The 12,760-nt window shown below is 33.9% G+C and overlaps 2 protein-coding genes across 2 annotated transcripts; both read right to left on the reverse strand.

The window, feature by feature from the left end:
- Window positions 1-1,012: 1,012 nt before the first annotated feature.
- LOC131622364 (inositol-tetrakisphosphate 1-kinase 2-like) lies at window positions 1,013-2,353 on the reverse strand. Its single transcript, XM_058893391.1, has one exon. The coding sequence runs from the start codon at window positions 2,248-2,250 to the stop codon at window positions 1,318-1,320; it is 933 nt and encodes a 310-aa protein (XP_058749374.1). The 5' UTR covers window positions 2,251-2,353; the 3' UTR covers window positions 1,013-1,317.
- An 858-nt stretch (window positions 2,354-3,211) lies between these two features.
- LOC131622380 (protein TORMOZ EMBRYO DEFECTIVE-like) lies at window positions 3,212-10,919 on the reverse strand. The gene is made up of 14 exons (XM_058893407.1): window positions 10,539-10,919; window positions 10,273-10,455; window positions 9,560-9,733; window positions 8,873-9,087; window positions 8,275-8,557; window positions 7,675-7,809; window positions 7,399-7,517; window positions 6,589-6,745; window positions 6,129-6,375; window positions 5,973-6,049; window positions 5,146-5,265; window positions 4,567-4,697; window positions 4,311-4,485; window positions 3,212-3,913 (listed from the first exon to the last, which is right to left on the reverse strand). Exons 1-14 carry the CDS (start codon window positions 10,833-10,835, stop codon window positions 3,494-3,496), a joined length of 2,733 nt encoding a protein of 910 aa, XP_058749390.1. The 5' UTR covers window positions 10,836-10,919; the 3' UTR covers window positions 3,212-3,493.
- Between the last annotated feature and the right edge of the window lie 1,841 nt (window positions 10,920-12,760).

Raw genomic sequence — 12,760 nt, forward strand, 5'->3', positions numbered from 1 at the left:
TGGTTCGGTTGGCTTTTAAAAAAAATCTGAATCAAACCAAACCAAACTAATGCGGTTTGGTTTGGTTCGGTTGGTTAGGTTTTTTACAAATATTTTATTGAGCCATACATACACATATAGGTGACAACATAATTTTGTATTTAGACATTCATACACTATCAAATAACAACAAAACTCGTCATATTTTGACAACAATTTTCTATTTAATATGTAAAAATTAAATTAGACAAAAGTGAAATATTAAACATAAAATAATAACATAAAACAATATAAAAATTATTATAATGAAACAAAAAATAGAAGAGACGAGAGATTAGTGAAGGTGAAAAAGAAAAAAAGTGTTGAGAGATTAGAGAAGAAGATGTGCGATAAAAACGAAACTACAATACAAAATATTTACAAAAAATGAGAAGGTGAAAAAGAAAGAATATAAGAGAGTAGGGATTATAGAAGAAGAATAAGGAAGATGTATGTGGCAAAGAAGGTGCGATAATGTTATTAGAGATTAGAGAAAATCAGGACTCAAATTATATGTGTAAGAATGAGAAAATTGTTGGTAATCATAAGGCTAAGGTATAATAGGTTTAAGTTTGGGTTGAATGTAAGTTAAATAAAATTTAGGTTGTAACATAATGCGGTTTGATTCGGTTTGGTTCGGTTTACAAAATACAAACCGCAAACCAAACCAAACCGTGCGATTTTGTTAAAAGATGACCCAAACTAATCCGAACCATATGCGGTTTTTTGCGGTTTCGGTTTAGGTTGGTTTAGTTTGCGGTTTTCTATTGGGTTGGTTTGGTTTTGAACATACCACATATGTTTGCATTGTCACTTATTTCCTTATACTCTTTGTAATTAATTAAACTTTTAGTAAGATTAGAAATAAGCATCAATTTAACTACATAGAAGTGTTGCTGTTTGAATGGAATAAACTCGATAAAGTGATATCCATTACTTGTTTGTGTATAGTTGACTAACTTTGTAGAATAAACCTTATTCAAAATGTATAGAATATTAGAACCAGATGCCAAAGCAATTCATATTTGATTGTTAATTAAGAAAAACACAGCCTAGAAAACAAGCATCATGCACAAACCTGATGCTGTTGCCATTCCTGGATATTCTTTATTCTCAACAAAGAAACATTTAGAGCCATCACAAGTGAAGGGATACAATGCATCTACTATCATCAATACAACACTTATTGATGAACCAAAAGAGTAAGCTACTCAGAAAAACATAACAAAGACAACTAACTAGTCAATTTAGGAAATAACATTAATAACACGATCCTCTTTCTCTTGCTTGAAAACTCACTCAAACAGACTTAGTTTGTTGCACAACATCCATCAAAAAATTGGTGAAAAACTCTTCATAAGATGGCAATTTCCCAAACCCAGGAAAGTAATTGATATCAATCACAAGGTACCTTCCGGGATTTTTACCATCTCTAATAACATCAATATTGAAAAGATTAAGTCCTAATCTTTCCCTCAACACTCTTGCCAACTCAGCAACCAAACTCTGAGGAGGCATTTCAGCCTTATCAACAGCACTACTACCACCACCATCATCCTCACCCAAGTTCGATATTTGAGAAAACGGCACCGACCCTTTAATCGTTTTGAGCTTCTCTTCTGAAATATCATTCAAAGATTTGCGCTTTACGCATCTAAACTGCTTCCCAGCAACGTAAATCTTGAAAATGACCCCACCGTGGTTCACAAACTCCTGCAGCACCATAGGATTATTATCCAAGGACTTAACACCGTCACGGTCAAAAACCAAAAACAGATTGTGAGAATTGACAGTACCGTTAGCCTCCAACGGTTTCGCTATGAACGGAAACCTCAAACCCTGTTCCTCGATTGCATCAAAATCGAACAATTTCGGTTCCTTGACGACAACTTGTTTGGGAATTTCAACAGTCGCGTTTTCATTTTCGATAGAAAGTTGTAACTGGGTGACTGATTCGAGCATGGTAATGCGATTGTGAAGACGGTCGATTAACTCGGGAGGGTCGATGATGACTGTGTTTGGGTGTTTGGTTGAGAATTCTTGTAACTGGTTTTTCCAGTTTTGGGTGTGGAGTTTGTGGATGATGCAGTGGAATGGGCCCTGTTGGGATAAGGGTATGGTGAGGTCGATTTGTATGAGATCAATGGAATGTTGTTTGGCGTAGTGGAGGAATGAGGGTTGAATGAAGGTATCGACTTTCTTGGGTTCAAGAGCGTATCCTACTCGAGACATTTTTGTTTCTTTCTTGATGTGTTGAAGGATAGGATGATGCAATTTAAGTTCTCAAAGTTTTCTTAAATAGGATTCAATTGAGGGAAAAAATAGTTGTATTCACTTTAGAAAGATAAGTTTTTTTTAATGGTAGGGAATAGATCCTTTGAATTTGACAGTAAAACCAACGATGGAGAGTGCTACCAAATTGAAAATCCGTGCATTATACTTCACCCACCATATTAACCCCAAGCCGACATAGCAATGGAGCAGTTCCAAAGTAAATGTAAATATGGTCAACTTCTTCGCCATCATGTGCCTACAGGAAGGTTCTCCCGTTATACATGTTTACATCCATTTAACATTTAGTATTTGTTTTTGTTTTTTTATTATTTATTTACTTTTTTTTAATTTTTTTGTGTAATGGGTAGAGGGGAAAAATTGTACATAGAATACTAATTTGTTTGTGATAAATTCTTTAGATCTTTTTATATAGGTTTAAAATAAATTAATTAAAAAGTAATATGATATAAAATGATGAATGTAGATATATCCAACACCGAAGTGTTAAAAAACGGTTTCAAATTTTCCTTCAAAGTTGCAAAGAAGTTGATAGTATAGGTGTTTACCAGATTTACTTGTCTCCTTACATATTTACTAATAATAATCGACGTTTGAAGAAATAATAGACTGGAGGGACTCGCAAGGATTCAAAAGCAATTGTATCATCATACTTAAATATTCTTTAGAAATAAATAGGGACATCTCAAACAATTCGAAAACTATGATGTATTAGGTTCTATTCACTCAAAATAAATCACTAGTATAAATAACATCTGATCAGAATCTTTCAAAAAATAAGTTTTTGCACACGTATATGACACAATCTGATACAAATTTGGGACAAGAAAAGAATAGGCATTAACGTAATAAAAAACTTTTGTGGGACAAAGACAAGTGCGCAGTACTGTTTAAATTAGAGTAAGGATAAACGCTTGAGTTCATGCTATAAAATATGCAGTCTTCCTGTCACAAAATTTTCTTTCAATCGACAGCTGAAGAAACATTTCTATAACACATTGGTAGCAAGCTTGGAAAATGATCTACATCAAAAACATGAAATACTAATACAAAATTGTGGCTAAAATTACATAGCAATTAACAACAAAATGGTGAGCTACATATTCTTTAATGACAGCAACCGTCAAAATTTTGAAGGAATCAAGTTCTTACATCAATTCTGTAAGAGGATGAAAGCACCAACTTATGCTTGTAATTGAATAGATTCAATTTTGTTATAAGCAACTTCCTTGACTTTCTTGTGGGAACCGTGTTTTGATTTGTTTGATTTTCTCTTCTTTGAAGCTGTACCATCAAGTGTATCCTTCTCCTCGATCCCATTTTCATGTCTAGATTTGTGTGATTTCCTTTTCTTTGAAGCAGTATTATTTTCAATAGTGTAATCTTTCTCCTCGTTCCCATTTTCTTGATCTGAAGCATCGATTTCAGACCGTAATGGAAACTTGTCCTTTGATTCCGTCTGATGGGTCTCTGGCTCAATAACTGACATTCCTGATAGAATGAAGTCTAACAAAAATGTGCTTCTTACAAGTCTGTCTATCCTTCCAAAGTGCCTCTGACTATATGGTATAAGACCTTCTAGTAGTTCCCCGATCCCTTTAATCTGAAATGTGCCATAAAAAATGTATGTTACACATTTTTTTGCTTCCTCAAAAACTTGGAATTCTTTAAGATAAAACGAAAAATATCCTAACAAATTGAACTAAATATGGATTAAAAGTTGCACTGTGTAGAATTCAATGTATATTGGTTTATCATATAAAAACATACTTTTACCCTAATGCTATAATGCAATTTATATCCCTTATAGTAAACAACAGTTAAATTTGATACCAAATATCATATTTCTAAATGATTTTCTCATTTGCATTAAAGCGGAGAATGCAATCTGAAAATTAAATCTGTTCGAGCTGCATATGCAGCCCAAACTAACCAGCCTGTGTTGTAGTCTTTAAGGAATAAAATTTCATAAAGCCTCATAAAGAACGGCGAAAAAACACCTGAACAATATCTGTTGGAGGAAAGATGTTGAAAACTCTGAAAAGCACGAACTGTGAAACATAACAGAGCTTTGGTTTTGTATTCCATTCTCGAATATAGTTAAATAATAAACGAAGCTCTTCATTGCCAAAGGCCTTAAGTGCTCTATCAACATGATCTTCAGCCCCTTTCTTTCTGCACAACAAGATTTGGGTGCCAGTCATGACTCATGTGTATACCAATAAGGTTCAAGTCATAAAATGGATAAAAGCTAACCTGCAAAGTTCTGTAAATAACTCCAAAAGTTTATGGGGTCTGCGCAATTCAAATGCAATTTGTACTGCCTTGGTATAGTCAGCATCTGATAGGGCATTCTCTAGCTCTTGACCTTTCAAAACTCCCTCTTCCTGCATTACCAATAGAAACCATATTACTTTTTGTTAAAACCCAGAATATTTTTCCAAGAAATTGGGGCAAACTCCCCATGTAAAATGCTTCAAATCTCTCATAAAATGATATTATAGTTCTTGATCACAACCTCCTCTTACTCATAGTCATAGATAACATGTCTTACTATCTCAACCTAATTTACTTAATTCTCTCACAACAATAGTTACTAACAGAGGCCTAACACTTCTCTAATATACAAGGCGCGGATGATTTTAAAGAGTATTTATCTCTGCTGACTCTAACTCTAATTTTATCTGATTGTATAACCACTCATCCATCAAAATTTGTGCATCGTGTATTGGGGAATAATTGTAGAATCAAACTTAGCAATCATTATTATAATCAACCTTTGATTTAATCTCAATGCTAAGTGAAAAACGAAAAAATGTGCTCAGTTTAACAAACCTCTTTGCGAAAAGCTTCTTCTTTATCAGCTGCAGTGGAATCTAGCCACAGATTGACAACGGCATCACTGCCACCAGTTGCAAGCAGCTCTGATTTGCTGCCTACAGCCAACGCCCAAACCTGCAGAGTAAAATAAAAATCAGCTTAAGATTTATTTTGAGAAAAAGAACTGGAAGGTCATTAAAACCTTGCAACTGCATTTTGAGATAATGCATTAATGAAACAAAACACCTTGTAAATATATAGGGTATATTTAACGACCCGCTCTAATTAACTAGTCTTCATATTCAAACCAAATGAAATATATACTGATATTAACTGTTAATCAAATATTCAAATAAGTTATATATCATCATCTATATTATACAAACTATCTTACGGAGCAAGAAATAAGTTATATTATATATCATCATCTATATTATACAAATTATCTTATGGAGCAAGAAGAAATTCAGAGATGTGTCACTGCCAAAATATAATCTACACACTTGAAGGTAAAAATAAAAAGATATGGCTAAAATAAATTGATGTTCTGAGTTTGGAAATAATAAATGATCAAGAAAAGCCTAATTTGAATGTTGGGTAGAGCATAGAATTCAGTAGCGTCTATACAGTTTTCGGGCTGAGAGGTGAATAGGTCAAATTCTTAAATTTCTCACTAATAATAGAAGATTCAAAAACTCTACTGAGAATCTTGAAGTATGCAAACACATATGTGAGGGCCCTCAACCAAACACAGGTATAAAATAATCCCTCAACTAATAAGGCCCTGAAGAAAAACAGCAAAAAATAAGATTATAAGTATATAACATAGGATCGAGTAGAACCTTGTCTTCGTGATTGTCATATGTGGCAATACATTCATTTGATTTTACAGTCCATAGTTTTACTAAACCATCAGCACCTGAAATATTAATTGAGGATATCATACAAGCAATCAAAATGTTGGAAATTAACAAAATCAGCTATAGATAGCCTCATACCACAAGAAACAATCTGTGTTCCACGAGTAACAAACAATGCTCTTAACACACTTGAAGTGTGTCCTTCAAATGTCTTCAAACACGAGCCATCAGATATAGCCCATATCCTTATTGTTTTGTCCCCGGATGCTGTTACTACACATTGATCAACAGGGGAAAACTCTACAGACCAGATTCCTCTTTTATGCCCTTTAAATACAACTACTGATACTAGATCTGGAAGTCTCCAAACACGTGCGGTGCGGTCCTGATTGAAGACATTAAAATATAATTGATAGTAACTACAATGGAAGCACAAGATTTTCAAACAGGAAGAGTAAAGGAAGGAAGCCAGTGTAAGTAGTCTTTACACGTTAAAAACTGATAAAGAATACTATAGTCAGCAATGGGAACATATCTTTTAATAAGATTAGTTAATATAAAAGACCAAAGAAATGTGCAAGTCATATATAATACCAACCTGAGAACCACTACATACTAAACTATCATTTGGAGCAACAGCTACAGAATTGATATCTTTATCGTGAGCTGCAACAACAGCTTTTGCTTTTAAGTTAATTGGAGCTGTCAAATTGTCCAAGAGACCATCCATACTCCACACCTTAAGAGTATGATCACTGAGAAACATTCACCACATTCATAAGAAAAAATTTAAACAGTATAGTAGTATCCAAAAGCTTGTGCATTTAAAATCAAAGGATTCAACAATAAACCTGGTAACATATTGGAACAGTCAAGTCATACAGCATAAAAAAAAGGAAAATTTAACATCAAAAAATAAACAGAAAAGTAAAACTTAATGTTTGGGGATAATGATCCATTGGAAGAAGACTATCTTGAAAGAGATAAATGTGGTTGTCTTCTTTAAAAGATTGGCAACACAGCATAGGTCAACCATAATGTTTTTAACATGTTATATTCAAAGTGACATTGTCACTGGCAAAACAAAGCATCAGATAACCATCAAACTTAACAGAAAAAGGTTTTTGAAAATATATTTCTAACTAGCTATTGGTGCTAAACCATAATGTTTTTACAATGTTATATCAAAGCGACATAGTCACTGGCAAAACAGAGCAACAGATAACAATCAAAACTTAACAGCAGAAGCTTTTTCATCTTACAGTAATTACTTTTATTATTAAAAGAGTTATTATGAGAAAAACCATATCAAGCGACTCCAAAATGCAGGAACTTATGGAGAGTAAAAAATAAATCCTTGCTGTTATGAAGAAAAAAAAAGTAATGCATCGACAGATTCTACACTCACCTACTGCCACTAACAAAGAAGTCCCGCTTTTTTTTTGAAAATGCAATGGCTCCAACAGCTCCCATGTGACCTATACCGACTCCAATGCAGCTTGTAATTTCTGAGTCCCATAACCTAACCTATACAGCAAGTGGACATTGTTACATAATTTTAGATTGACTTCAACACAGTGCACTACAAGCATATTATTATTATTAACTTATTACAAACATTATATAAGAGTTCCCGCAGAAGAAAGTTCAAAGTCATAGTTGAGACCAAAGAGGTAAAACTTACAGTGTTATCTTTACTTCCAGTCACAATTAGGTTTCTCCCAGAACTTGATACACAGGTGTCAAGGCATAGAACTATTTCAGTATGACCAGATAAGACATAAGAACATGACATAGATGCAAGGTCATAAACCCGAACCTGCAAAGGGGTAGTTCATTAAAGGCCGAGAACTTAAACATCACACTTGCGCGGCTGAAGAATGGAGAATTGATACATAACAAATTGAAGGATGGTAACCAAATGTTGAACTTCTTGGATTAGTCGGTTGCAAGGCCGGATACCAAGATTTTTATTAAAAAAAAATGTTGAGCTTCTTACATTGATCAATCATTCAAATCCCAACAAATATGGGAGACGACGTCTACTTTATCCTTTTGTGAAAATAATTGTATAGCTTTTATAAAATTAGGATTGTTCAATTTCAGAAAATTAGGATATATAGTTTTCTGGTGTGACATTACACCAGTCTATGCAAGACACTTTTGACTAGCACTTTATCTATTTTTCTTGTTCATGTTCTTTCTTGTCCTCATTTGCAATGCAACCAACGGAAATTTATCCTTTTTTAGCATAAAGTTTAAATGTACTAGCACATTTTTATACCTGTTCAAGATTTGTAGCAAGAGCAAGGAACTTTTCATCATCCCCAACAAACTTCATATCTACAACCTCTTCATTATATCCCACTAGTCTTTTGGTAAGATTTAATTGCAACAACTCTTCAATCCAATTCAGAGAGTAAAACAGAAACTGCTGATCTGCAGTCACGCAAAGCAATCCTTGGTTCGAGCCAAGCATAACAGCAGAAGTGAAACCCCTACGTGAACCATCCTCGTCTGTGTTGTTTGTAACATCTGAAGCTTTTTGCTCAAACAAGCAAACTGCACTGTTGATATTAAATAAAAAAACTGAGTGCATAGCTTCCATCTTGATTAAGATAACTTTGAAATTTAAGCGCCGATCCTTTAATCGGTAAAAAATATTATATCCCAAATTTAGGTGTGCCAAATTACTTACAAGTTACAGGATGCCACCGTATAAATAAACTCCAAGTAACAAACACAAATTATGTTAACAAGTTTCTAACTCGGATCCTTGCATAACTCCCATATTTCATTTCAATCCACCACAAACTAAATTTAATTCATGCAAATGAACTAGAAATATTTTAACTTATGGAAAAAAAATTCACATATATTACCCTTCAGAACTCCATATGCGTACAATGCCTCGTTCACCAACAGTAACAAAATGTGTTGCTTGAGAACCAGCGTGTTTTTTTGAATTTTGGCGATATGAATCTAATGAGGAAGCAAAAGGACTCCCTGCACTAATAAGACAAACGGATTCAACTGCCTCATTTGTGATGACAGTCTTCTTGCTACTATAATCACGAAGATCCCACAATGTAACAATCTGCCAATACAAATTCAGAGACCAATATGTCAAATTAATAAATTAAGTTCATTGCGGTTTTGGCCTACTAGTAAAAATACCATCCAGACAAATTAAGCAATGTGTAAAACTGAGGATAAGTCTCACTCTAAAGAAAAATAAATAAAAATGAAGAAAAGAAAAAGCTCATGGTGTAAAAAAAGAAATAGCGGAAGCCGCAAAGTGGTTTAAATAAATAACTAAAAATAAAATATAGCATGCTGCACACAAATAAAAGCTTCATAAACAAAAATTAAAAAGGTGACTAACAAAAAACTCAAAATTGCAACAGCTCAAACAACTGACAGAAGTGCTGTTTCATTTTCTGCAGTTGATCGAAATCCCTCTATGTAATAGCAGTATAGCAATGCTATGCCAGTTATTTAGCAACACTAAACTATTGTATCACAGGTAAATTAAAACAGAGAGGAAAGTGGAATGTTAAAAATCTTGCCTTATCTCTTCCAGAACTGAGCAGTGTCCATCCGTCTTCAGATACTGCAATGGAGGTCACTGCAGAGTGATGATTATCAAGGATTGCAATGCATTTATTCTTTCGCTTGTTCTTGGAAAAATCCCAAACCCTTACAGTTGCATTATCACCCCCATCATCACTGCCAGAAAAAATCTGCATACACCGATTCCATTAGGATAAGTTAAACATATGAAGGTGGATTCAACACTTGCACATGGTTGGAAACAAGCAGTGATAGGGAAGGGATAAACAAAATTCACATTTGCATCAAAAGGATTAGAACCAACTATCTTATCAATTCTTTTACTTTAGAATTACTACACTCCTCCACCCTTCTCACGCTACATTAACTTAAGTTTTCTTGTTCTTCAAAAATCACAAAATGGAAAGGACAAAAAAAGACTAAATCACATTTATATGATCATCAATTAAAGCTTACACTACTCTGTCCCTGTCACCAGTCATCATTAATCACTCTAAATCAATCAGTTAGAAAATGTCTTGTTTTCTAGACTTTCTACATGGAAAGGAGGATTTTAAAGTGTAGCTCACATAACAGTAATCACTAGTCCGTGATTATGATTCAATTCATCTTGGTAGTCACAATTTGTTCAATTAATCCCTATTAAGAAAATGTATAGTGTCACAAACACAATGCAATAACGTAAATAGCATTAAGGCGGGGGACTCACAAGCTGTTTCTCAGGATCAGGATGAAACATAACACAAGAAACAACTCCACCGTGACCTCTAAAGAAATGTGTACAATATCCAGCATCAACATCCCAAACAAGGACATTCCTATCAGCTCCACCAGTAGCAAGCATCCCTCCAGAAGCATCACAAGCCATACACATAACAGGACCCTCATGACCCTAAAACAACACCAAAATCAATTACAGTACACACAACCAAACACTGAATAGAACTTAATCAGCTAAACCTAATCTGACTGTACCTTCCAGGAGCGCACGCATTTGAGAGTGGATAAGTCCCAAACTCTGATTTGGCGGCTGTGACTAGCAGAGAATAGAATTTTATCGTTGGGGCCAAGAGCCAAAGCGGTGACTTGTTCGGAGTCGCCTTCGAGGGTGGACCTGATGGATGCGTTGGCGGAATCGACGATTTTAATGGAATCGCCGCAAGCACAGACGATGAAGGAGCCGTCTGATGAGACGGCATAGGGGCCGCCGGTGTAAAACTGTTGCAGGGCCGGAACACATCGGTAGTTAGTTTTCAAACGAAGGGACTCCATTTGGTATTTGGCTCAAAGCAACTATGTGTGAATCAAAATTAGTTAGAGGAGGAAGTAGGGTTTATGTGCCAGGGTTTTGGTGCCTTTTTATTATTTTATATTTATTTTATTATCAGCATTAATTTCATTATTGTTTTCTTTTTATACTTGTTGAGCTCTTTTACGGATTTCGCGTGTTGTCGTTAATTCAATATTTAAATTTATTTTAATAGTAATTGATTTAATATCATTTTATTTTTAAAATTTAGCTTTTTTCATAGGTGTATTTACGAAAGCGTTAAAAATATAGTGAACTTTTGAAAAATTCTGTTATATTTTTAAGGATTTAATATACTTCACCCCTGTCAATATAGCGAGTTTTGGTTTGAGCCCCCTGAAGTTTTTTTTTTATTAAATGCCCCTTATAAAACATAAATCCTGGATTTACCACACCCTTTTACCCTCTTTGTTGACTGGACTTTGATGATGTAGCAAAATAAGACTTAATGAATGTATATGACCATGGTTTTTACCCTTTTATCCCTTATATTCAATTAAAATATTAGTTCTTCTTTTAGCATGCTATTACATCACGTTGCCATCTTTACACTCTTCCTTTTTTCTTCTTTCTCTCTGGGTTAGTAACACAACCATTTAGTTTGTAACATTCAAACAACACAAAAGCAAACACAAAGCCGGTTGTGATAAGTTTAAATGAATCCAGTGAAAGTGTTATCAATCTGAGTAGTATTTTAATTTACTATAATTTGATGTTTCATTTTTGTTATAGAATTTGAGTTTTTGTGTGAAATGTAATTAATTTAAAATATAACAGAATGTTATGTAACTACATCTACGGAACGCTCTATTTTCAAGAGCTTCCGTAGATATAGCTATGGAAGATTTCATGAACTGGATTATTTTGAATTTTCCAAAGATTCACTATGTTCTTAACGCTTCCGTAAATGCACCTACGAAAAAAGTCATATTTTAGAAGAAAAAAATGGTGTTTCCGGAGGTACATCTACGAAAGCAATAGGGTATTTTTTAGAACGTGTATGGTGTGTAAGAGACTCATGAGTTGAGTTAAGATATTTTCTTAATATATAAGACAAAATATGGAAAAAGATATTAACTTTAATTAGCATGGAAATAAAATTTGAAAGAGAAAAATATTATTAAATATAGTGTCTTAGTGTCCATTTGTCTGTTTTTTTTTTGTTCACGCATCAAAATATAAACGCATATTTTTTGTGTAAACTTTGTGATATGTACTCACGTGCCTATTTGTATGCTTTTTTAGTGCGTACACTCATGAATATCTCCCTCTAGTCCATTAACCCGAACAAATCATGTGAATTAACTCGCGATCCGCAAAGACCCAACCCACTTAAATTGGTTTTCAAAATGGGCGGAGATGGGCCTAATTATTCCATCTGCGGTTTGGCTTGGGTCGCTCTTTTGAATTTGAACCCGCCTAACCCGACTCATTGTCCATCATTAATGTTATATGAAGCTCTTTTGCATAATGAATCACTTATACAACAACGCTATGAATTTCCCTATATCTATCGGTATTCAATTGATTGAAACTTTATTAGACATCATAAAGAATATATAGCAACCACACGTGTATATAAGCACATTTTTCATTGGTAAAACACACTGCGAAAACGTGAAAAATACCACCTTCTAATTATTATTTTCATTTTCTATCTCTCTCTTTTCAGTTATCTTTATTCAACTTATTTCCTTTATACAGAACACCTTATAACTCTTTTTTATCATCACTAACAAAAGACTAAGACTATGTTTGGAAAAAATAGTGGTTGATTGATAAGCTAATTGATAGCGTATAGCTTATAGCTGATGGCTGATGACTGATAGCTGATAAACTAATTAAAGTGTTTGGTAAAATTAGCAATTTGATAGCTGATAAATGTAAA

Source organism: Vicia villosa, unplaced genomic scaffold (assembly GCF_029867415.1).
Source record: "Vicia villosa cultivar HV-30 ecotype Madison, WI unplaced genomic scaffold, Vvil1.0 ctg.000029F_1_1_3, whole genome shotgun sequence".
Taxonomy (NCBI): domain Eukaryota; kingdom Viridiplantae; phylum Streptophyta; class Magnoliopsida; order Fabales; family Fabaceae; genus Vicia; species Vicia villosa.

What these genes read in the sequence shown, in the direction of transcription:
- LOC131622364 (XM_058893391.1), bottom strand. Translation starts at nt 2,250, where the DNA reads ATGTCTCGAGTAGGATACGCTCTTGAACCCAAGAAAGTCGATACCTTC.
- LOC131622380 (XM_058893407.1), bottom strand. Translation starts at nt 10,835, where the DNA reads ATGGAGTCCCTTCGTTTGAAAACTAACTACCGATGTGTTCCGGCCCTG. An exon ending in TTGCTACAAATCTTGAACAG is followed by an intron (nt 7,810 to 8,274) that starts GTATAAAAATGT and finishes ACCCCTTTGCAG; the next exon opens with GTTCGGGTTTATGACCTTGC. An exon ending in CTGGAAGTAAAGATAACACT is followed by an intron (nt 7,518 to 7,674) that starts GTAAGTTTTACC and finishes CTTGCTGTATAG; the next exon opens with GTTAGGTTATGGGACTCAGA.